Source organism: Psammomys obesus, unplaced genomic scaffold, assembly GCF_907164565.1.
Source record: "Psammomys obesus unplaced genomic scaffold, mPsaObe1.curated_primary_1811, whole genome shotgun sequence".
Taxonomy (NCBI): Eukaryota; Metazoa; Chordata; class Mammalia; order Rodentia; family Muridae; genus Psammomys; species Psammomys obesus.
This window is the reverse complement of record NW_026591450.1, coordinates 4,111,002-4,133,876: the sequence shown is the minus strand read 5'-3', so window position 1 is coordinate 4,133,876 and position 22,875 is coordinate 4,111,002. Positions and strand designations below refer to the sequence as shown.

The window sequence follows — 22,875 nt, the reverse complement described above, 5'->3', positions numbered from 1 at the left end:
GGAGTGGGTGTATTTATTCTGTCCTGTCCTTCTTCTCTTTTGCCAGCTCGAGCATCTACAATCCGCCATCCCTATCATAGTGGCAAACCAAACCATGAAGCCACTATGATGCCAGCAAGGTGGGACTTAACAGTTCTGAAAATCCTAACAGTCCTATGACTAGACCTCAGCCTGAGGGACATTGATGCAGGATGTTGCATCAACAGGAGCTGCCACTTTAAGTTTCTTCCCCAGAGTATGCAAATCCAGAGGGCAGGATGCTTGCACATAAAGAGGAGAATATCCATTAAAACCATGCCTGTAACCTACTTACCAAGCCTTACCCCATTCTCAAAAAAAAAAAAAAAAAAAAAAAAAAAGTAAAAAAATAACAAAAAATCTTTTTTTTTTTTTTTTTTTTTTTTTTGTCCAAGCAAATTGCCTGGTCATCTGGACCATCTGCCTGAAGTCAGCCAGTAGGAGTGGAAGATCTAATACAAAGCCTGTTCTGTTTATAGTGTGTGGTTGAGTCTCATTTTCACCCATTGTACGTCCCAAGATCCCAGGGTCTGTTTTCCTTTTGCATCCAATATTTGGGTTTCTTATAGAAGTACCCGCTATCTACCTGCAATCAGCCGGGAAGCCTGGATTTTATTTGTCAACCTTATTGTCTGAACTCTTGGGGTCTCCAGTGAGAGGTCATCAGCAAGGTCACTGTGGGGTGTCTGCAGGGCTAAGCAGAACCCCAGTGGAGAGTGTGAACCACTGACTCGCTATTCTGGCTGTTCTGCGAGGTGAACCCGGAGGTTGTGGCCAGGTTATCACCTCACCTCACTCCAGAGAAAGCCTGAGAGTGTCTCCTTCTGCAGTTCCACTCCTGCCCAAGTGGCCATGTTCTGACTTGTTTGTCTTTAAGGAACAGTTTTGGCTGGCAAGCAGTACAAGTTTTACAGAAGAACAGGCCCATCCCCAGGGAAAGGTTGTTTGAGGGTGGGGGTGGGGGATGGGACACAGCGGACACACACTGAGAAGCTGTAGGCGAGCAGACCTTCAAAACCACACGTATGGCACACAGCAGACGCCACACAAACAGAGTGCGCCGGGACCAATCTTCAACGGACATTATTCTGAACACTTCACGAATCACCTTTATTTCGTTCAGGAATATTGTCTGACCCTGCTCTTGGGGAATTTCCTGTCAGGTAAGGTAGGTCTAATCCACTGCCTTGGGTCTGGACCTGAATGGCCAGGGTCACAGTGCCCAGCTTGCTTCTGAGCTGTTCGTGCTAGCAGCATTTTTCAGTTTTTCATGGACAATTTTTTTTTTTTTAAATCTTTACCTTAGTTGTTTATCTTTAGTCAGTAGGTGTTTTGGAGGACTTATCACTAAACCCTTAAAAAATTTCTAGAATGAATAATAATTACTGCCTTTAGGTTTTTTATTTTTATTTTTTTTTTTAAGACAGGTTTTAGTATGAAGTGTTTGACTCAGATCCACAACCCTCCTGACTCAGCCTCCCAAGGACTGGAATTACAGGCATGCTCCACCATCTATTGATATGATATTCTGATGTAGGTGTCTCTAATTCATTCATCATTGTTTATCTTGACTCTGTTGGTGTTTTATTTATTTATTTATTTTTTTTTTTGTAGAATTACTTTATTGGAGCTAGGTTGAATTCAGTCCTAAAGTTAAGCCCGGTTGAGATGAAGGGATTTTTCCGCTCGGTGCTCAGTTTTTCAGGTAGACACACACAGCCCCAGCTGTACCACTGTGCAGGTTCTGTGCCCTGGAGACTGGCTGACCTTTCTTTCCCATGCCTCCAAAGCTAAAATCTGCACACGAAAATACAGTTCCTCCGCAAAGTTACGGCGTAGGGGAAGAAACTGCTTATAAATGGCAGGATTTAAACTGATGAAATAAACCTTTTTTTTGTTGTTGTTGTACTAAAACTCATACATGCCTTGTCAATATCACTGGTCCATACAGCCTCCTTTAATTTAATTAAAAAAAAAAAATTAACGGGGTATTTTTGGTCTCCTGGAAGAGTCAGGCTGTGGCCACTTTAGAATAAAGTCCTAACTGACTCCAAGAAGCACATGATTTTAGTTCTAGGCCAGAGCTTGCTTATTGAGAGGTCTGAGTAGGGCGGGATCAACAGGAAGATGCTGGATTAGGTCTCTCCTGTGGATTCTCGCATGGTGATGGAGGGGAGGGCGTGTGAGCGTGGCGGGAGGGTGGGTAGGGCCAGCTAAGGAATCTGCCTTGCTGTGCGGGATACAGGCGACGTCTGTTACCGTCGACCACGTGACCACACCAAAGCCACCCGTGCCAGCCGCGGTCAGCCCGGGACTCACCGGTGCTGCTCTGGATGGTCCGCACCGTGGTGGTCGTGCGCGGAGGGGAGGACGACCTCAGCGACACGCACTCGTCGTCCTGCGAGCAGCCCTTCTCGATGGCCCGGACGTAGCTGTGGCTCCGCATGCGGAAGCAGCCGGGCATGGGCAGGTCCAGCGCCTCCACGGCCTGCGACTCCAGCTCGCTGAACACCGACTCGCAGACGGACTCGAACTGCCCGTTCACCTCCATCTCGCTCACCTGCAGGAAGACGCGGGGCGGTAAACACCAACATCGCCCACGGGAGCAGCCCCGGCTGTGGATCATTGCCAACGTGTTATTACTTCCTTTAGGTCCCAGATTATAAGTGAATGGCCGCCAGCTACTGAAGAGAAAAGATGACATTTTAAAGGGAGAGAGCTCTGGGGCCCGGGAAGACATCTCAGTATGTGAGAACTCTTGCTTTGCACAGGTGAGAGGATCCGAGTAGGAATCCCCAGGACCTGTGTGCAAAGCAGGGCATGGCTTTTCAGAAGTAACAGAAACAGGTGTCTCTAACAGAAGCACCGAGGGAGGCATTGAGCAGCGAAGGCAGATCCCGGCAGCGCATTGGCCAGCCAGACTAACCGAACCCAGTTTCCGGGAGAGACCTTGCTGCAAAAAACACAGTGAAGAGCAGCAGAGGACGCTTCCTGCTGCTTGCTCTGGAACACACACCTGCATACGTGGGTGAATGCATCCTCTTCCACCCCCTCTAGGGGAGAGCTCTGTTTCCACAGCAGTGAAGAAATGCATGCCGGGAAGGAAGCAAGCGTTTGCCCAATGCCTCCTTGATAATTCTAGTCACAGTTTCCAGCACATTTTTTATTTTAATTTTAACTTTATTTTATTTTGCATTGCTGGGGACGGAACCCAGGGCCTCCTTCTGGGCAAGCATTTCTCACAAAAGTTATTTTCTCTAGCTCCTCCTCATTAGTAACTGGGGCTTTTTTTTTTTTTTTTTTTTTTTTTTTTTTTAAAGAGCAAGTTTATTGGTTTGTGGTAAGATTTCATGTATTTCAGTGAAACTTTTTTTTGGCAACTATTATTTTTGTAAACTATTTTACTATGCCTTTTGAAGTGACTAGTTCATCAAATAATAACTGAATGCAGAACATGAAACATACATTTTAAATTTTATTTTGTTTTGCAAGAGATAGTCTGTACTAAAATAGGCCAAGCCCAGAAATGTCAAAATCTCAAAAAGCAGTATCAAGATTTCAAACTATTCACAGGTTTCACTTTTTATAAAAATAAATTCATAAACTTATCTAATTAACATTAATTAATTAATTGATTAATTAATTGAGATAGGGATTCATTATATTCTCCTAGCTGTCCAGGAGCTCTCTACATAGACTAGGCTGGCCGTGAAATCATAGAGATACTCCTACCTCTCTGCCTCTGAAATGCTCAGATTAAAGGCGTGAACCACCAGGCCTGACCTCATCCATGAACTCTTTACAAATACATTCTTGAAGATCTTTGAAGCAAGACCCTCTTTAAAAATAAAAATCAGATAATTACAACAGCAGCAGCAGCAGCAGCAACAACAACAACAACAACAACAGATTTTAGCCTAATATGACAGCACACGCCTGAGGAAGAGGCAGGTGAGTTTAAGGCTACATACTGAGCTCTCTGCCTCTTCCTTTGAGGCAGGTCTCTCTCTGAACCTATTACTAATACTTTCGTAGCTGACCTAGCTCTGCTCCTATATTCTCTCAGTTCAGACCTGGGATTACATACATATGCAGATTGCACAGCTTGTTACGTGGGTGTTGGGATTCAAACAATTGAACACCAAAATACTCCTCACTGCTAAGCCATGACTCTAGCCTTCTGACTCTGTGTTGATTTTAATAAAGTATATGTCCGTCTGTCAGCTTATCTATCTATCTTTACTTCATGCATGCGTGTGCCTACACCTGTAGCGCCTGCGCCATTGTGCGCCTGTGGAGGTCAGAGAACAGCCTGTCCGACTGGATCATCTCCTTCCACCATGTGGATTCAGGTATCAGTCGGGTTATCAGGTGTGGTGGCCAGCTCCTTTTCCTGCTGAGCCACCTACCTCTTTGGGTCACTGAATCAGAATCTGAGTTAAGGATCTGCAGGGGTTTGTGACTCATTTAGTCTGAAATGATTTCAAAGCAATTTATCCATGGATGTGCTCACAAACTATACATTCTTTTTTTCCTTTCGATTATTGCTGTAACAGATATCACAAAGAAACAGTGACCTATCTCTCTCTGTCAAGGTTGTAGACATTAACCTTGGGTTTCTATCTTTCCAGAGGGTTTATATACCTTCTTTCCTAGTTTTAATAAAACTTGAATCGTACAGCAAACATAATTCTGTAACTTGCTTTTATCTTATTGAATCATATAGGCTAAACATACATTCTTATGAGGGTTGTCCTTTTTTTTCCCCCCACACAGACATAGAAAACCAAAGGAAACAAATGTCTAACTTAACAGATAATAACAACAACCAAGTATCCCTGAAAATAGTAAAATATCAAGAAAGGACATTTCCAAGCCACCTTTAGCCCTCCATATGCCTTATCGTAATAACAAATCATTTCTAAAGTTTACTTTTTCCAATTTTAAAGTTTTGTTCACCCAAGTGTGAATCCCTGGGCAGTACAGCTTATTCACTGAAGACAATCTGACACATAGGGTTTTGAAGGGATCAAAATTCAGGGCCTCTTGTATACTCGGCAACTGCTATCATCATTAGAGATGTCTACTACACCATTTATTTAAAAATTAATATATTTATATGCTCGTTTGTGTATATGTGTTGTGTGTGTGGCTGTGTGTGCCAGAGAGTGTGCATGCTCAGAAGACAGCTGTGGGAGTTGTCTTCAGTATGTAGGTATTGGTTAGTGGATCTTTAGATTGTATTGTTAGAAAGCTTTATTTTAAATATCATTATTTGAGTTTCATAAATGGCTAAGCTGTGAGTTTTTTTTTTTTTGTTTGTTTGTTTTGTTTTTTGGCTTGCAATTAGGATACTTTCCTAATGGCCTGAGACCTACTTCTGCCGTTTTGTTCCTCTTATCTACCTGAAGTGGTGCTCTCAGCACTGATGGAGACACACTCTGGAAAACAGTGGATACACTCTCCTTCCTGCTATCAAATATTGAGCCAAGAGTAGGTGCTTTGTAGCATCTTCAGCATGGCAACTCACTTTCATCCTTAATAAGTGGTACAATTATATGTATATTGAAGACTTGCTTTAAAATAGATTTACACTTTATCATCAGCATCTTCGTACACTTACTTTATACACTCATGTGCCTGGAGTTGCATGAAAAAAAATTGCAAGCACAAAGGGCTCATGTAGTCAAAAGCTTAAAAAGTCTAAGTCCTTCGTTCACAAAATTTTACTTGGATCCTTCTTTGGAGCCTTTGGTGAATAATGTCAGATTTTACATAGGAACAGAGTACCATGTGCTTAAGATCAACACTATTCTTCTACTTATATATATTAATATAGACAAGTAATACTACGTAAGAGAATAACTCCCACAAAAGCAACTCCATTTTAAAAAGTTTATGGTTCAGTGACTTTGAAGAAGAAACTGTTCTCTGAATAATGACAGCATTTCGACTGTAACAGGAAGTCTGAAATTGTCCTCAGAGATAATGTGTTGTTATTTGAAAGTTGAATTTGGTGCTAGAGGAATGATGTGTCATTAGGACTCCATTAAGCATGGTCATTCTTTCTGTTTTTTACTTAAGGCCAAATGACTACCCTGTGGAATTGCAGCATTTGACCTGCAGACAGCATTAGTCTTTTCCATGCTTGGTATCTTACTAAGCTGTAATTGGGAAGTGATGTCCCAAGGAAGGTCATATCCACAGCACAGGGATGCGAAGCAGCCAGCTGAACAGCATAGTGTCCCTCGGGGGTTCCTGACATGTTCCCCTGTTCTAAACCCATGAAAGTTATAAAGTTATGAATGTGTATATTTTTTCACCATTTATTTTATTTATTTATTTTTTTGAGACAGAGTTTTACCATCAAGCCCTGACTGGGCTGGAACTTGCTATGTGGACCAGGCTGGCCTCAACTCACAGAGTTCTGCCTTCCTCTGCCTCCCGAGTGTGGGATTAAATGCATGTGCTACCACAAACAGCTTTACAAGAACTTTAAGCCTACAGGTGTAGAACTTGAATGTTTTTTTCCAGGGGTCCTAGGCACGGACCCCTTGAACAACACTGCAGCTGAAGCCTCCTCCATCAACACCATCCTGAAAGTGGCGGGTACCTCCCTGACAGGTTATGAATTTCCAAGCGTTCCCTCTTTGTACCCGCTCTGCCTGCAAGGGGCCCTCTTCTCTAGACCATCAGCAACAGGAGCTGGGGATGAATATGCAGTCTTCCCTGCAGCCTCTGGCTGCTCTTCCTGCGGACTCCATCAGTGGTCATGTGGGTGCGACTATCCGCTCCCTTGCCCTCTCAGGTCTCAGTGATAACGGCGCCTGTCCAACAGAGGCTCTGATGGCCCTCACCTGGCTGATGGTGCTCATGGCTCGCATGTAGCTCTCATTTCTGGAGCGAAACTTTGGCGATGTGAGCAAGCCTGCAGGGTCGAGACTGTCCAGGCTTCTGTTGATGGAGACTTCACTTACTGCCCTCAGGTAACTGTGACTCCGGATCTGGAGTTTGGGTGAGTGTTCATTGGAGATCCTGGAAGAGAATAATGGAAGCATCTGTGTGAGTGCTCAGTGGAGGGCCCAGAAGAGTCCTGCTCAATGGGGCAGTGATAAGCCATGGCAAGCACCCGAAACACCAGGACAAACGGTACTGATTTCTACGATTGCCAAAGTCCTGTATGATGGCTCAGGGGAAAACCTTTAATTTCTATTCTTGTTTTCTTTTTAACTAAATTTGTTTTAATTGACACATAATCATTTTATATAATACACATGTGTCATGGTGTGATAATATAATGCATGTATTTAATTTACGGCAATTGGATAAAGATAATTGATATAACCATAACCTCAAATATTTGTCATTTCTTTGTGAGGGGAACATTCAAAGTCTCACTCACTATTTCAAATGTACATTTATTGTTGTCAATCATAAGCACCAACTATCCCCCAGGGCGTTTTATTTTCCCATTTAACCACACCTATGAATGGCTTAGCCATCCTCTCTTTACTCCCTACTCACTCCCTCAAGCTTCTGGTGTCTACTCACAACTTCTATAAAGTTGAATTTCTACGTATTCTCACGCAAGTGAGAGCAATCAGGATTTGTTCTAACAACACATTCCAGTTCCATTGACATAGCCACAAATGATACTCTTTAGCACTGCCTTTTCTTTATCCATTCTTCACTTTATGAATTGACATCTAGGTTGATGCTAGATGCTGGCTATTTTGAATGAAGACACAATAAATATTATGTTGGCATAATGTTCTTTTGGAATGTATACACATTTACCCTTGCTCATTCAAATGCTGATTTCTCTCCCCCATCTGGTTTCAATCCGGACATTGCATTGTGATGCTTATTCTAAGCATCACCTGTCTCAAGTTTGTGTAAACATGCCACCATTTGTTCTCTATATTGTCAACTAAAACAACCAGCCACATTGCTGAGCAATGGAGAGGATAGGGTGGGACATCCTGGTCCAGAGTGGGAGGAAGGGGAAGGAGGCAGGAGAGGAAGAGAATCTGCAGGAGAGGTCTTGGAACCACATGGAGAAATGAACAGGACCTAAGATATGACTAAAAGCAAGTATAGTGGATGAATCTGAATGGTAGGAAACTATGTGGGCTTGGAGGTTTAGGATGGAGCAACTATTGCCCAGCATTGTGCTCTAGGTTAATTAAATAAATTGTAGTCTCTGTGTGGTGATTTGGTTATACAGCTGTTTAGGAATAACCGCTGACTAACTAAAAGATATATCGATAATAAGTATTAATATACTACAACAATATTAGAAGGTTGATGATGCCTCACCATGCTAATTTTGTTTTCTTTGCATATAGATAACCAGGTGAAACTACTGGGTCATCTGGTAGCTTTATCTCTTCTCCGTTCAGGGGCTAACATTGTTTTCTGTGATGGTTGCATGATTTTACATTCTCACCAACTGGGTGTGAGATTTTCCCCCTTTTCACAAAAGAAAATCCTCCCCTCCCTTAAGACAGGGTTTTAGGAAACTCCTAGATTGGCATGCAACTGAGGCTGTCCTTTAGCTCACGATTGATTCTCTAGTCTCTGCTTCTCAAATGCTAAGACGACAGATATGTGTCATTACACCCAGCTTAGAAGAAAATCTTGTTTCAGGAAATCGTTAAGGTTTGATGACATTAGAGAACAATTAAGTCTCCTTAACCATGAAGAATTCCCCACCATTAACACTCAGACACCCTCAGGAGGAAGAAAATAGCAGTGACTAATCTATTACAGAATTCTGTGTTTTGCAACATGTAAGATTTTCCTTTTTATGTATTTCTTTCTTTCTTGTTGTCTTTTCAGATTAGTAACAGCAAGTGGGTCTGTATCTATACGTGTTTATACATTAATCAGGCTCTCTTTCACTCAATAAATCAGTTGTCTACCTGACCTTTAATTCTCCCATGTAATTGAGGTTGAACTTAGTGAAAAGAAACTGAAATCCTGGCCACTGAAAATGCATACATTTCTGAGTTTGATCTATAAGGAGAACTTTTCTCATACTTTTTAGCCTACAGATTTCTTCTAAAATGTACTAGTTGCTTATAAAGTATGAAATTTTTCATTGAAAAATTCAAGCTAGGGAAGAGAAGGCGACTTAGTTAGTAAAGTGTCTGCCAAACAAGCCTGGGACCCTGAGTTTGGATCGCTGGGGCCCACATAGAAAGCTAAGCATGATTTACAGTGCTAACGGGTACTATGAAGGCTACTGTGGGAGAAAATTTCTTAAAAGATTTATCCAGCAGCGGACCTTGTACAATACAGTGCTGACCTGCCCGACAAGATGTGCCTACTGGTAAAATAGTGGCATGACTGATTGGCTTTGAGGCCAACACAAAAGGAAATCATGTTTGGCCAATGGCTTGGGGGTCATAGGCCCTGGGGGTCAGGGGAACCTACAACTGTTGTCTCACCAAGTAGACGCGTTGTCAAACTGCCTTCTAAATGGTTTTGTTTGTAACCAGAGAGTGATGCTGATCTCAGCCTCCGCCAGAGGACACTGCAGTGGGCAGCTCTCAACGCAGAGACTCTCAACTTGTGGAAGCACTGAGATTAAGCAGCTGGTGAGCGCTCAGCCCTTAGTGGAACATTTACACCACACCCTCCAGGATCCGGTGAACATTATGGGAGAGGGGCCAGAAGGCATGCAAGGGCCAGAAGAGGGGAAGGAATGCTGTGAGATGCTGTGTTCTGCATATGACGGGGCACTTGCTCTCATGAACTCACAGTGGTTGTGATTACCTGTACAGACCTGAAAAAAAAATCAAGTCAGTGAACATGCTAGTACAGGTGGGGGAGGGGCCCTACAAGGCACTATGTGGGGAGCTATTGACAGTTTATGGCTGCTTCGACCTGGGGAGCCCTTTGTCTTCAGAAACTACAGCTGCTGGTCAGCTGATCATGTTTCCTTGGATGGTGTCACATCTACGAGTGCTCAAATCAAATGTTGCTAGTGACATTAACGCAGCTGAGCATTCTTTTTGGGGAAAACATATTCCTGCTATCCATGCAAATTAAAAATAAGAATATTAGAAGCATCTTAAGCAGATGTGATGATGAATAAAAATCAGATATAGTCATTTCTGGGCAAAGACTATCTAGAGCTCATTGCCTGGAAATAAACATGAATGTTCACAGGAAAACAAGTTTTTATGCTACCTGGCACATGATAAGGTGTGCAGTCTCACTGGACACCAGGAAAATGCTGACTTTAAAAAATGATGACTATTTCCACAGCACATCCCTGAACACCATGGGAGGAGAACATTACAAATGGCCTTTAAGTGGCTACATGTAAGGTCACACCTATTCATAATGCTGACACGAAGTTGCTCAGTAACAGCTGAAAAACATATTCTGGATAATACTGAACCCCAGGATTTGATTAGCAGCTTTTTTTTTTCCTTTTTAACCACTGTACAAACAAAGAAATGAAGGCAGATGAAGGAGGAAATGTCTGAAGGAAACTTTGTATTTTATTACTACAAGAAAGAAACAGACTGTTCTAGAAACCTGTCCTATGATTTTTTTTTTTCCGGGCAGCTCTCAAGCATGAAGACATCTCTGCCAGGGCAGGTGGATAGTTCCTAGGTGCCTCATGCTATTCTGGTGACTTATGCTAGGTCACTTTACAAATGCCACGGACTAGCTAACTTCAGTTCAGTTTCTTCAGGATCTTTCTGCAAAGAATGTTTGAAGCAGTTAAAAGCTAAAGTTAATTTCTGCTTCAGAACCTGAGCACATGATGACAAATGTGTTTCTTTGGCTATTTTGCAAAACGACTCAGAGCAATGGCACTTCCCAGTGCAAATGATGATGCCATTGTGTATGGTCATCCGGGTAGCAATGGGCATGGCGCCTTCATAAACAGAATATAGTCCAAAGGAGAAACAAAAGTCCAGGTTTTGAAAAGTGAGTGTCTGCTGGCTGAGATGGGGAAATGAGGCATCACTGTGACAATCAGTCACCCTGGCCACTTGCTAAGAAATAGGGCCTTATCCAAAATTTCAAAGTGGGAAAACAAATCATCCAGAAGGAACTGGATGGTTCTGTTATGGTGAGTCATTTCCGATAAGACAATGTAAACCTGAGCAAACCAGCACACATGAGGAAATGAACTTTATCTCATCTAGAGGGTAGAGGCTGCAGCTCTCCACACGGAGAGGACAGCCTGGACCTGCACTTCCTGGTGCAGAAGAGCCCAGTAAGAAATGCCAACACAGTGTGCTCACTGCCTCTCCCCCTCCCGCCCCATGACCGCTGGTCTTTTCTGAAGAGAGGGGTGCACACTCAGAAATGTTAGAGACTCAGAAATGTTAGAGACATTAATTACTTCTCAGTGTTGGCCTCCTGAAATGAGATCAGTCGTTTCCTGCTGTCTTTGTTCTATTTTGACAATGAAGATATTTGATCTTGACCATGACACCTTCATCACACTATGCTCACAAACGTTTATGACTTAAATGGAGGGGTGTTGACTCCTTGGGCTTTACTGGTGCTTTAGTGAGTGACTGCCCTTGATTATGGTTTTCGAGACTCCTTCATGAGTTTATCTGCCTCAGTAAAACTAAGGCCAACTTTCCCTGCCCCCATTTGTTGTGGAATGCCTGGATGGTCTATCTTTCGGTCAAGCTGTTTCTTGGACCAATGCCTCTCGAATGATTTCCACCTGATATTTGTTACTGTTTATTACACACCTAGGTACTGTTAATGTCCCTCTACTTATAAAGAAGCCACTCCGTTAAGAGTCTACATAGTCTTCAAGATAATTTATTTACTTATAAAAATTTGAGTTGAGACAGGGTTCTTATTAATCTAGCTAAGGCTGGACTTGAACCTGAGAGCCTTCTGCCTCAGTTTCCCTCATGCTGGGATTATAGGCAGGTGACACCCAGCACAGCTTGTTGAAAGTAACTGAAACACAGCCTTTGATTTCTGACTCCTCCATTGTGGTGGTTTGAATAAGAATGGCCCCCACAGGCCCATACAGTTGACTGCTTCTCCACCAGGGAGTAGAGCTCCTTGATAGGATTGGAAGGATTAGGAGGTGTGGTCCTGTTGGAGGAGGTGTGTCACTGGAAGTGGGCTTTGAGCCCATGCCTGACTCAGAGTCTCTCTCTCTCTCTTTCTCTCTCTCTCTCTCTCGCTGCCTATGGATCAGAATGTAGTTCTCAGCTCCTTCTCCAGCACTGTGCTTGCCTGATGCGTTGTTCTCACCACGATGATAATGGATTAAGCTTCTGAGACTGTAAGCAAGCCTTCAATTAAATGCTTTTTTTCCCCTTGTAAGTGTTGCCTTGGTGATGGTGTCTTTTAACAGCAATTGAACAGTGAGTAAGGCATCCATCTTTATTCTTTTCCCTTCTACTTCTTAGGAACTCTTGTCTGGACAATCACTGGCGTTCTTCCTCAGACTTGCCCTTAAATGTTTTCTTTCTCCCTTGACGTTACAATTGTTTATCTTCTTTTTGAAACATGATCACCGTGCCATCACAATTATCTCTTTTCTCTTTTCACTCTACATTAGTTCATTGGACAACTTAATCTGACTCTACTACTGATCTTACACTCACCCTCCCTGGATCTATTTGTAGTTCCTATCTCCCTCCAAGACCCGAACAGTAATATTTCCATTACCTACTGTGCCGTTCTACCTGAAGCTCCACCATCACCAGAACTCATCATGACCTCTTCCCTCCAAATTTCTTGTTGTCCTTTAGTCTACGTTTTAATGAATGCACTAAAATCTACACAATTAAGCAAATCAGAAAACTCTGTCTCCTCAAAACCCCGCTGGTCATTTCACTTCCTCAGTTTTGCTTTCTACGTACATTTGCTAACTGGCATTTCTCCCTGCTTCATTTTCCCACAGACATGCTCAGGTCAACGTTCATCGTGATTCTCCTAACCAGGTCTCCTGCCACTAGCTGACACCCTCTGAGGCCTCCGCCTCCCTTGTTGGGTTGTTATTTGACATTCTCCATTTAGATTTATCTTTAGAAGCCTCCTTCCCTCTCCCCCAACTGCTCAAAGCCCCCCTCTGTAAATGCCTTTTTCCTTTGCCTGTTGCATCAGTGTCCCATCTTTACAGCTACTTTTATTTTCAGTTTCACATGCTTATATACTCTTTGGCTTTTTCAGATCTTAGATGTCAGAATCAGTATTGCACCCTTCTTGTCCCGTGGTGGCATGCCAAGTTAGCCTTGAACTTGTGATTCCCCAGCTTCATTAGTGTTGGGCATGCAGGCACACCACACACAGTGGAGTTTAATCTTAAAGTCACAAACAGGACTAGCCAATAGCTTTTGGAGATTCTGTCACGTCATGGGCTGTGTTTGGATGGTCTCATGAAATGGATGATGTATGACAGATGAGGATGGCGTAACTAGCATTGCTGTAGACCAAGATCTCCCGCGTGATTTTATTAGCGCAGGTTAACTGCACACAGCAGACCTCATCATGACATTTTCATACACACGCAGAGCCCCGTGCTGATCTCCGTCCTGGTGCTATCTGTACCTCTTTTCCCCTCCAGCTGCTGTCATTCCCGAGGAGTCCTCCTCCCAATTCATGCCTTAAAAAAATATTCGGTGTGTGCAATGCTTCTCTTTGTGAGTCTGGATTATTCTGCTTATCCTTACTTTCATGCATCTCATTGTAAATCATACGATTTTGTTCTTCACTCCGGCTGATACTTCATTATGTAAACACATCACATTTGCCTTTTCCATTCATCTGTTGGTGGGGATCTGGGCTGTTTGACTGGGCTATGTGAACGGCGTGCAGAAAGATTTGAAAAATGCCCATGATATAATTCACCCTTAAAAGTCTCTGGTTCACTGGTTCTTAGCATAGTTATAGAGCTTAATAGCATAGCCACTATATAAACATCATTTAAATGTCATTATAGGAATGCTATTGAGCATCATTAGCCAATAGCTATTTACAGAAGACAGCAGGGTTGCCAGGCACAGAGAGCCTTTTCAAACTCTGCTCTCTTTGTGATGCCATATTGTTTCATTATTTTCCTTCTGTTCCATAGAATAAGTTTCAGAACAGGCTCTGTTTACCAGTGCCCAGCCTCTTCATGAGCAACAGCTTATAGACAAAGGCAACTTCTGAAAAATAAGAAACACATTAAGGAGAAGATGCCTATAGGTCTGTGCTACAGTCTTTGCTGCATATCCTCCGTAAATGTTTGATGTGGTAGATAAATGTCAGAATTACTTGCAACACATTCCAACTGTCAAGTGCTATAGACATCCCTATTTCCCAGAGGCCCCAGGGCTCTCTCTGGTCATAGAAAGTTAAGGGGATGTTTTGGAGACTCATTTAATGTTGTGGTATTTCATTTGCTCTATTAACTTTTCTCTGCAGGAAAGAAAAGGGACTGATTTCGTTTGTAATTATCTGACTGCTCAGATGTATACACTGATGGAGAGCCAAAGGCCCAGTCTATGTGAAGCCATGGGCTAGGCACTGGGTTAGTTGTAAGGTGAGACTCATCCAGTCTGCAGATGCACGCTTAATAGCAAACCATCTCGCGTTTAGAACTTATTAACAGCAAATTTTCCTGTGCTTATATCCATCACATTTAGGTTCTTGTGATTCTTAGAACTCAAATGTACTCCCCAGACTTTCAGATAACACAGCATGGAACATAAAGCAATTAAAGGATTTCGACCGTACATATGGCTTGTGTTGGCTATAATGGAGAACAGTTGAATAGTGCCTGCTAAAACTTCAGTTCTCAGATTGAGACAGACGTGCAGAACCAGCTTCAAGAGAGCCTTTGTTAAGCTTTCACCAGTTCAGGGAAGCCACAGTGGGAACAGGACAGGCGGAGACTCAGCTGGACCGCAGAGGACTGCTTCAGAGAGAAGCTAACTTAGAGTTAGGAGCCGAGTGATGGGATTTCTACTGGGTAAGATGCACCAGACACAGGGAATTCCAGACTAGGGAACTGTGGGGCAAATTCTCGACAGCAGAGCAGCAGACACGCAGGGAGCTGGCTGTAGAGAGGGAGCCTGAGTAGTTGGGAGGATTATACACATTATAACTGCCTGCTGGCCTGTCTGTGTCATCACACTGGAGGTTCCCAAAGACAGAAGCCCCTGAAAGAGAATGAAAACAGCACTGTATTCCCAACCTCAGCCCAGGCCTGACTCACTTAAGACCTCCTCATAGAATTGTTGAATAGCACGAGAGGGAGAGGGTCGTAGGGGGCAAAGACTCACTGGGACAAGAGGCCCTGGGAGGCCATGAGGTCATGAAGTGAAGCAGAGAACCAAAGGAGAAGCTAGCAAGGATGTTCAGGACAGACAGTTAAGAATGGGCACAGACCCAGGGATCAGTCCCGAGCCCTGCCCTTGGATGAAGGAAAGCTCACGGTGACACTTTTCCCCACTAGGAAGAACACAGGTCCAGGGGAATTTGGTTCTTTCTTTGGGAAAAGGAAACACCCTTCGTAAGACTTGAATGCACTCAGCAGAGTCTGGGGTTGGCTGAAGACAGAGCAGGGCTTGCGCAGAGAGGTATTTCCAAACAGCCAGCTTGCCACCAAAGGTGCCTATGCAACGGGGTTAATGACAGGAATTGGTACTTGCCATTGACCCACAACTGGAGCAGAGCGAGGCGCCTCCCTGTTGGTGTTGTCTCTGCTCCAGGTTGTCTGTTTTATGAAGCTGTCATCCATCATCTCAAAATAGCACCCAAACTATGCACTAAATCAACGAAAAACAATCCAGGGAGAAATGCCTTGGACGGAAGTTGCCTTTAACATAAGGAGTTTCACCGTGGGCCGCTTGTCTGAGAGCATCATTTAAAAAAAAAAACAAAAAACAAAAAACAAAACAGTAATAATGTCTACCTTCTCGAGCCCAGAGAATTCAGTGCCTGAGAAGCATCTTTTCTCCCTCACAGAGGAGAAAATACAGACAACGTAAAATTTGTTCTTGTCGTCAAAGTCCACGAGAACCGGCATAGGGAAACGGAGGAGAAGGAGGACAAGCGAGAGGACGGGAGGTGAGGGGTGGAACAGGTTCAGCGGACATGATGTACAACCACGGAAACACATGGACAGTTAAGATGCACAACGAAAAGTGACGAATCGCCACTGTCGCCATTTCTGGGTTCACAGTTCAGCGGTATCAAGTACATCTGCATCATTGTGCAACCATCCTCTGCCCCTCTCCAGAACTCTTCTCTCCCACGACTGACACGCTCCCGTCCTCCTGCTGTAGCCCCAGCAGCCATCCTTCCCCTTCAGGTCTCTCAGCTCGACAGCTCTAGGTAGGTCCTCTAAATGGCCCAAAGCAATACGTCCCTTTTGTGACTGGCTCTTGGTGCCAGCAATGCCCTCAAAGCTCAGCCACATTAGCAGGAGGCCCCGTTGCTGTCCTTCCCAGCCTGGTACTATCCTATTGAGCACACCCGGACCCATCTGTGGGTGGGTGCTGGAGTTGCTCTTGACCTTTCAGCCACTGTGTAACGCTGCTGTGAACATGAGCGGACACATACCTTTTTGCGTCCCTGCTTTTTTTTATTTTTATTTTTATTATATGCCCGGGAGTAGAAACCTCTCCTTAGCAGAAGTACTTCTTTCTTTTCCACATCATTTCCTATCAGCTTTGCTACCAGCACATTATTCGAGGACCAATGCAATAAAAGCAAGCTGTCACCTTCCCCTAAGGAGCCACTCCATGGATTACATATTCCAAGTTTTAAGGATGCTAAATAATACAGTAGTGTTTCACAAATGATTATTGCTATGGTGAAAGTAGAAAAAGATATGTCTAGTCATAGCAACAGAACAGTTAGTCCTGATGCCTGCAGAAGACTGGCTGCTGGGTCCCACAGCTGCCAGAATCTGCAGATCCTTGTATCTAGGCATGTGAAAGTATACACAGCTTCCCTCTCACCCCCAGCCATGTCTAGACTATTCATAACACCCAGAAAAAGAAAATGCAGTGTAAACAGCTATTCTATTGTACTTCTAAGGAAATAATGGCAAGAAAAGAAGATTGCACTTTTTCAGCGCAGAAACACTTTTGAAAATGTTTCTGATCCACAGCTCACTGAATCTTTAAAGGATGCGCCCATGAATGATAGTGCCAGAAATAAATTGAATATCATTTTACTGCTGTAGCAATTGAAAAACAGCAATGCAATTAAAATGTGACATAGTATGATTAAAGATATATTTCCATGGTTAAAACATCCAGTAAAAGTAATCCCACAAGATGGCCAAGAGACTGCGGAGAGCCGTGTCAATCTTTGTGGTTACAAATGAAATCATTTTCTATGCATCAGGTAATAAGAGCCCACATGATAATTCTTAGCAGGGCGTGGAGATAATGACCTAAATGCTATTTTGAGTTGATGACAGAGAGGCTTTTCCTCCCTATTTTAGTCGTGTGAGGAGCAGAGTAGATACATTTGCAGAGCTGAGTGGGTTCCTCTGCCTGCTATTTTGACAAAATACCCAACAAAGACACTTACTGAAGAAGAATTTATTTCACTCCTGGTCTAAGAGGGGCTACAGCCTGTCATGGCAGAAAGGCCTGTGGCAGAAGTGGGAAGGGGCAGTCCCTTCCGTTCATGCAGTCAGGAAGCAGAGGGACGAGAGGCTGTTAATGACCAGACTGGTTCCCTGAACACTGTCCCTGGCTTACCCACGTGACACTGGATCAAAGACCCAGAAATAAACCCACACACCTACAGACATCTGATTTTTGACAAAGATGCCAAAACCACAGAATTAGAAAAAGAAAGCATCTTAAAAAAATGGTGCTGGTCTAACTGGATGTCTGCATGTAGAAGAATGCAAATAGATCCATATTTATCACCATGCACAAAAGTCAGTTCCAAGTGGATCAAAGACCTCAACATAAAACCGGACACACTAAATCTAATAGAAGAAGAAGTAGGGAATAGCCTTGAACTCATTGGCACACGAGACAACTTCCTGAACAGAACACTAATAGCTCAGACACTGAGATCAACAATTACTAAATGGGACCTCATGAAACTTAAAATCTTCTATAAGGCAAAGGACACTGTCAATAGGACAAAACAGCAGCCTACAGACTGGGAAAAGATCTCCACCAACCATACATCTGACAGAGGGCTAATATCTGAAATATATAAAGAACTCAAGCAATTAAACATGAACAAACCAAACAACCCAATTTAAAAATGGAGTACAGAACTAAACAGAGAATTTCCAATAGAGGAAATTCTAATGGTTGAGAAGCACTTAAAGAAATGTTCAGCATCCTTAGTCATCAGGGAAATGCAAATCAAAATGACTCTGAGATTCCATCTTACACCCATCAGAATGGCTAAGATTAAAAACTCAAGTGACAGCACATGCTGGAGAGGGTGTAGAGAAAAGGGAACACTCCTCCATTGCTGGTGGGATTGCAAACTTGTGCAACCATTGTGAAAATCAATCTGGTGGTTTCTCAGGAAATTGGGAACAGTTCTATCTCCAGACCCAGCAATACCAGTCCTGGGCATATACCCAAAAAATCCTCTATTATACAAGGACATTTGCTCAACTATGTTCATAATGGCTTTATTTGTAATAGTCAGAAACAGGAAACAACCTATATGTCCCTCAACTGGAGAATGGATAAAGAAAATACGGCACATTTACACAATGGAATACTACTCCACTATTAAAGACAAAGACACCATGCAGTTTGCAGGCAAATGGATGGAACTGAAAAAGAGCATTCGAGTGAGGTAACCCAGACGCAGAAAGACATGCATGGTATGTACTCATTCATAAGTGGATTAGCCGTAGAGTACAGGGTAACTGTGCTACAATCCATAGACCCAAAGAAGCTAAGGAGGGCCCAAGGGAGGATGCTTGATTCTCACTCAGAACAGGAAATAAAATAGACATCTGAAGTAGATGAAGGGAGAGGGGTGGGGAGGATAAAGGTAGTGGGGGATCAGGGATGCAGAGAGCCAGGGAGGAATGAGAGAGAAAGAGAGAGAGAGAGAACAGAAATTGGCGGGGGAGAGGGAGGCATCTCTGGGACAGGGGAGGCTCCCAAGAGTCTATGGGGGTGACCCTAGCTGAGACTCCTAGCAATAAGGGTTAAGGAGCCTGAAGTAGCCACCTCCTGTGACCAGGTGGGACTTCCAATGGAGGGAGGAGGGACACCAACTCACCTATAAAATCTTCTACCCAAAATTTGTCTTGCCCGCAGGAGTGTAGGGGTAAAGATAAAGCAGAGATTTCGGGAATGGTCAACCAGTGACCGGCCCGACTTGAGACCCATCCCATGGGAAAGAGTCAATCCCTTCCTCTATTCATCTGCTATGATAATCTGCTAGGCTTGCACACAGGAGCCTAGCATAACTCCTCTGAGAGGCTTCATCCTGCAACTGATGGAAAGCGATGCAAAGACCCACAGCCAAACGATAGGCGGAGCTCAGGGAGTTTTGTGGAAGAGTGGGAGGAAAGATTGAGGGAGCAGGAGGGGTCAAGGACACCACAGGAAGACCTATAGAGTCAACTAACCTGGGCCCATGGGGGCTCACCGAGACAGAACCACCAACCAAGAGCATGCATGGGATGGATGTAGGCCCTCTACCTATTAAGTAGCAGATGTGCAGCGTGGTCAACACGTGGGTCCCTAACAATGGGAGTTGGGGCTGTCTCTGCCCCTGTTGCCTGTCTGTAGATCCCTTCCCCCTAGCTGGGCTGCCTGGTCTGGCCTCAGTGAGAGAGCATGCAGTTAGTCCTTGCAGTGCTGGGCTCGGTTGGTACACTCTGGGGGCCTCCCACTCTCTGAGAGGAAGAGGGGAAACGGGCTTGAGGGTGAGACTGAGAGGAGGGCAGGGAGGAGCCAGGGATCAGGCTGTAAAATGATTAAATAAAATAAAAAGGACATGAAAAGACTGGAGACGGCCACAGGAAAAGACATTTTATATACAACTTTCAACACAAATCTACTGTGTTTCCCCTCAGCTTTAGCAGCAGCTTTGAAACTCAGAGAAGTAAGGGCTCATTCATCTGAGCGACAACAAACGAGAGCTGTTGGCTTCAAAGATCCGAACACGAGCTGTCTCTACCCGTGAGCCGGGGTAGAAACACACTTTAAAGCATTTGTGAGCGAAACAGAAATACGATCCGTCTACCATCACTTGAATCAAAACGTGTTTAAATGAGCACATGCACTCTGCCTAAATCAATTAAGTTACAAAGAGAATAATAACTAGTCTCGCTGGATTTCCCCAGTTGTGTTGCGAAGACGGCTTCCATTCACTTTTATTTATTCCATGTTTAGGTAACTTGTACTAATTTCCTGTGCTTTGGGTGACAGAAAAATGAAAAGATGATTGTCTTAGTTAGGGTTTCTATTGCTTCGAGAAAACACCTTGACCAAAAGCAATTTGGGGAGGAAAAAGTTTATTTTGCTTCCACTTCCGAGTCACTGTTCATCACTGAAGGAAGTGATGTACAAGGACAAGGACATCCAGACAAGGACACCCGGACAAGGGAGGGTGGGAACCTGGAGGCAGGAGCTGATATGCAGAGGCCATGGAGGGGTGCTGCTTACTGGCTTGCTGATCACCGCTTACTCAGCCTGCTTTCTTATAGCACCCAGGACCACCATCCCAGGCGTACACCACCTACCCGTGGACTGGACCCTCCCACACCAATCATTAATTAAGAGAAAGCTCTACAGGCTTGCCTGTAAGCCCAGTTTTATGGTGGCATTTGACGTTAGCTTGCGTCAGGTTGATACAGGACAATACTATTCACCTATCGAATATGCATTAACCTCTCCACAGAGACTCACTGAAGAACCTTTTACTAACACATGAAAAGGGGGAATCCTTCTGGTTAAACGTTTTCTGCTATGGTAGCAACATAATCTGCTGCAGAAAATTCCAAGACCACGGTGATTAAAGTGCATGAAACGCACGTGCAGTGGGGTCCGGAGGGGATCCTGAGTGCGCAAACAAAGCCCCCCTTTCACACAGGGCAGTCTAGACGAAGCACTCGCTCTGTCCTTCCCTCTTCTGACCCTGAGAACCCTTCCTCTTCTGCCGGCCTTAATCAACTGGCCATTGTCTCTTCTCTAATGAAAGAGGCGCTTATGCTCCGTCCTCCTCTTTCTGGTGCCCAAGGGAAGCCGGGTGTTGGGGAAACCGCTGTAGGTCTAAAGGATACAGGAGTGTTTCCAAGGAGACGCCCTCTGGCCTCCACGATGTCACTGCGGTGTCAGTTCCTGGGAGCGCCCGCAGGGGGCGGTGTATGCTGAGGAATGAGCAAGGCTTGGCGCAGCCAGAGCGGGCCCTTCAGGCAGATGCAGGGTTATTTTCTCAATTTTGATTTTTTTCCCCCCATGGGCGATTTAATGAAAGGGTCAGAGGCCGTTAGGAAGTTGGGTTTCTGTGATTATCTCTTCCAAGGCGTCCGTTTCTCAGGTGGGGAATGAAGCTCAGGGTCCACGTGCCGGGGAGCAGCAGGGGTCTCAGCGCTCCTGAGCAGCGTGGGCAGCGGCTGCTGGCCGGGCTGGCGTCTCTCCCACTCCCCAGCCAGCGCTTCTGTGACTCAGACCGAAAGTGTCCAACAGCCTTCAGAGAAAAACACAAACCGAGGGCAGGCGGAACCATGGTCGCGCTGCAGTGCTTCGCAGTTTTCCACGGGGTCTGATGTGAAAGGCATAAACGAAGGTTTTCTTACTGTTTTCTCTTTCCCTCTCTGTGGGGAATCTTGGAGGTGTGTTTATATAAATACATATGTATATGTACATATATATGTACACACAAACGCACACACATATATATAATATATATATATATATATTTTTTTTTTAATTTTTTTTTTGACACAGGGTCTGTCGGTCTTGCGTTTGTTTTCAAGGAAATGAGATCCTTCTTCTTCTTCTTCTTCTTCTTCTTCTTCTTCTTCTTCTTCTTCTTCTTCTTCTTCTTCTTCTCCTCCTCCTCCTCCTCCTCCTCCTCCTCCTTCTTCTTCTTCTTCTTTTTCCTGAGACACTAAAGTATATTGTTTGGTTATTTGAGACACCCTGGTTTTTATTTAATTATTTGAGATGAGCTCTTCCTAGGGAGCTCTGGCCCAGAACTTACTGTGTAGACCAGAATCTATATAGACCATAGAGATCTGTTTGTGCTACCCCTCTCAGCCATTCCTGGCTTTAAAAAAGTAATAAAATTAAAAATTAAATTATAATTACATTTCCCACTTCTCTTTCCTCCCTCCAACCTCTCCCAAGTACTCACCCTCCTTTGCTCCCTCTCAAAATCATGCCCTCTTTTTCTTTAGTTGCTGTTACACACTCTTTTTCTCTACACACACACACACACACACACACACACACACACACACACACACTTAATATATTTATTTCCCTGTAATCTCTTCACTGGCATATGTATTATTCATTTTCATAGTTTCTGACTATTTGAGGTTTTTCATATTTCTATTATTATTAGTTATCACTATTAATTATTTTCATACTTCTCTTATTAATTAAAGTACCATTCTGTTGATCAGGACATAGACACTATGATTTAAATTGTTTGCATTTTATATGCATGTAATCATTTATATACACATATGTACGTATACACACATAGAATGCCTGAATATGTAAACGCGTCCTGCTCGTCTGTTTAGTGTTATTTGTGTATCTGTAGTTTCAGGCTGTCTGACCACCTAATGCTGGACTTTCTCCAGCCCTCAGCAGTTCTTAGCTGACTGTAGTCTTGGTCTGTGGGTAGGGCTCACTGAGATCTTAGCGTTTCAGTTGGCATTGTGCTTCTTCAGGT

The 22,875-nt window shown here is 43.8% G+C and overlaps 1 protein-coding gene across 13 annotated transcripts in view; it reads right to left on the bottom strand.

Moving 5' to 3' along the window:
- Positions 1–22,875, bottom strand: part of Dlgap1 (DLG associated protein 1) — a 501,333-nt gene that overhangs the window by 142,781 nt on the left and 335,677 nt on the right. For all 13 annotated transcript variants that reach the window (XM_055610168.1, XM_055610169.1, XM_055610170.1 and 10 more), the window contains 2 exons: positions 6,876–7,053; positions 2,338–2,578 (listed from right to left, as the gene is read on the bottom strand). In XM_055610168.1, the coding sequence (XP_055466143.1) occupies positions 2,338–2,578; positions 6,876–7,053 (419 nt within the window). The remainder of the gene's footprint in view (positions 1–2,337; positions 2,579–6,875; positions 7,054–22,875) is intronic.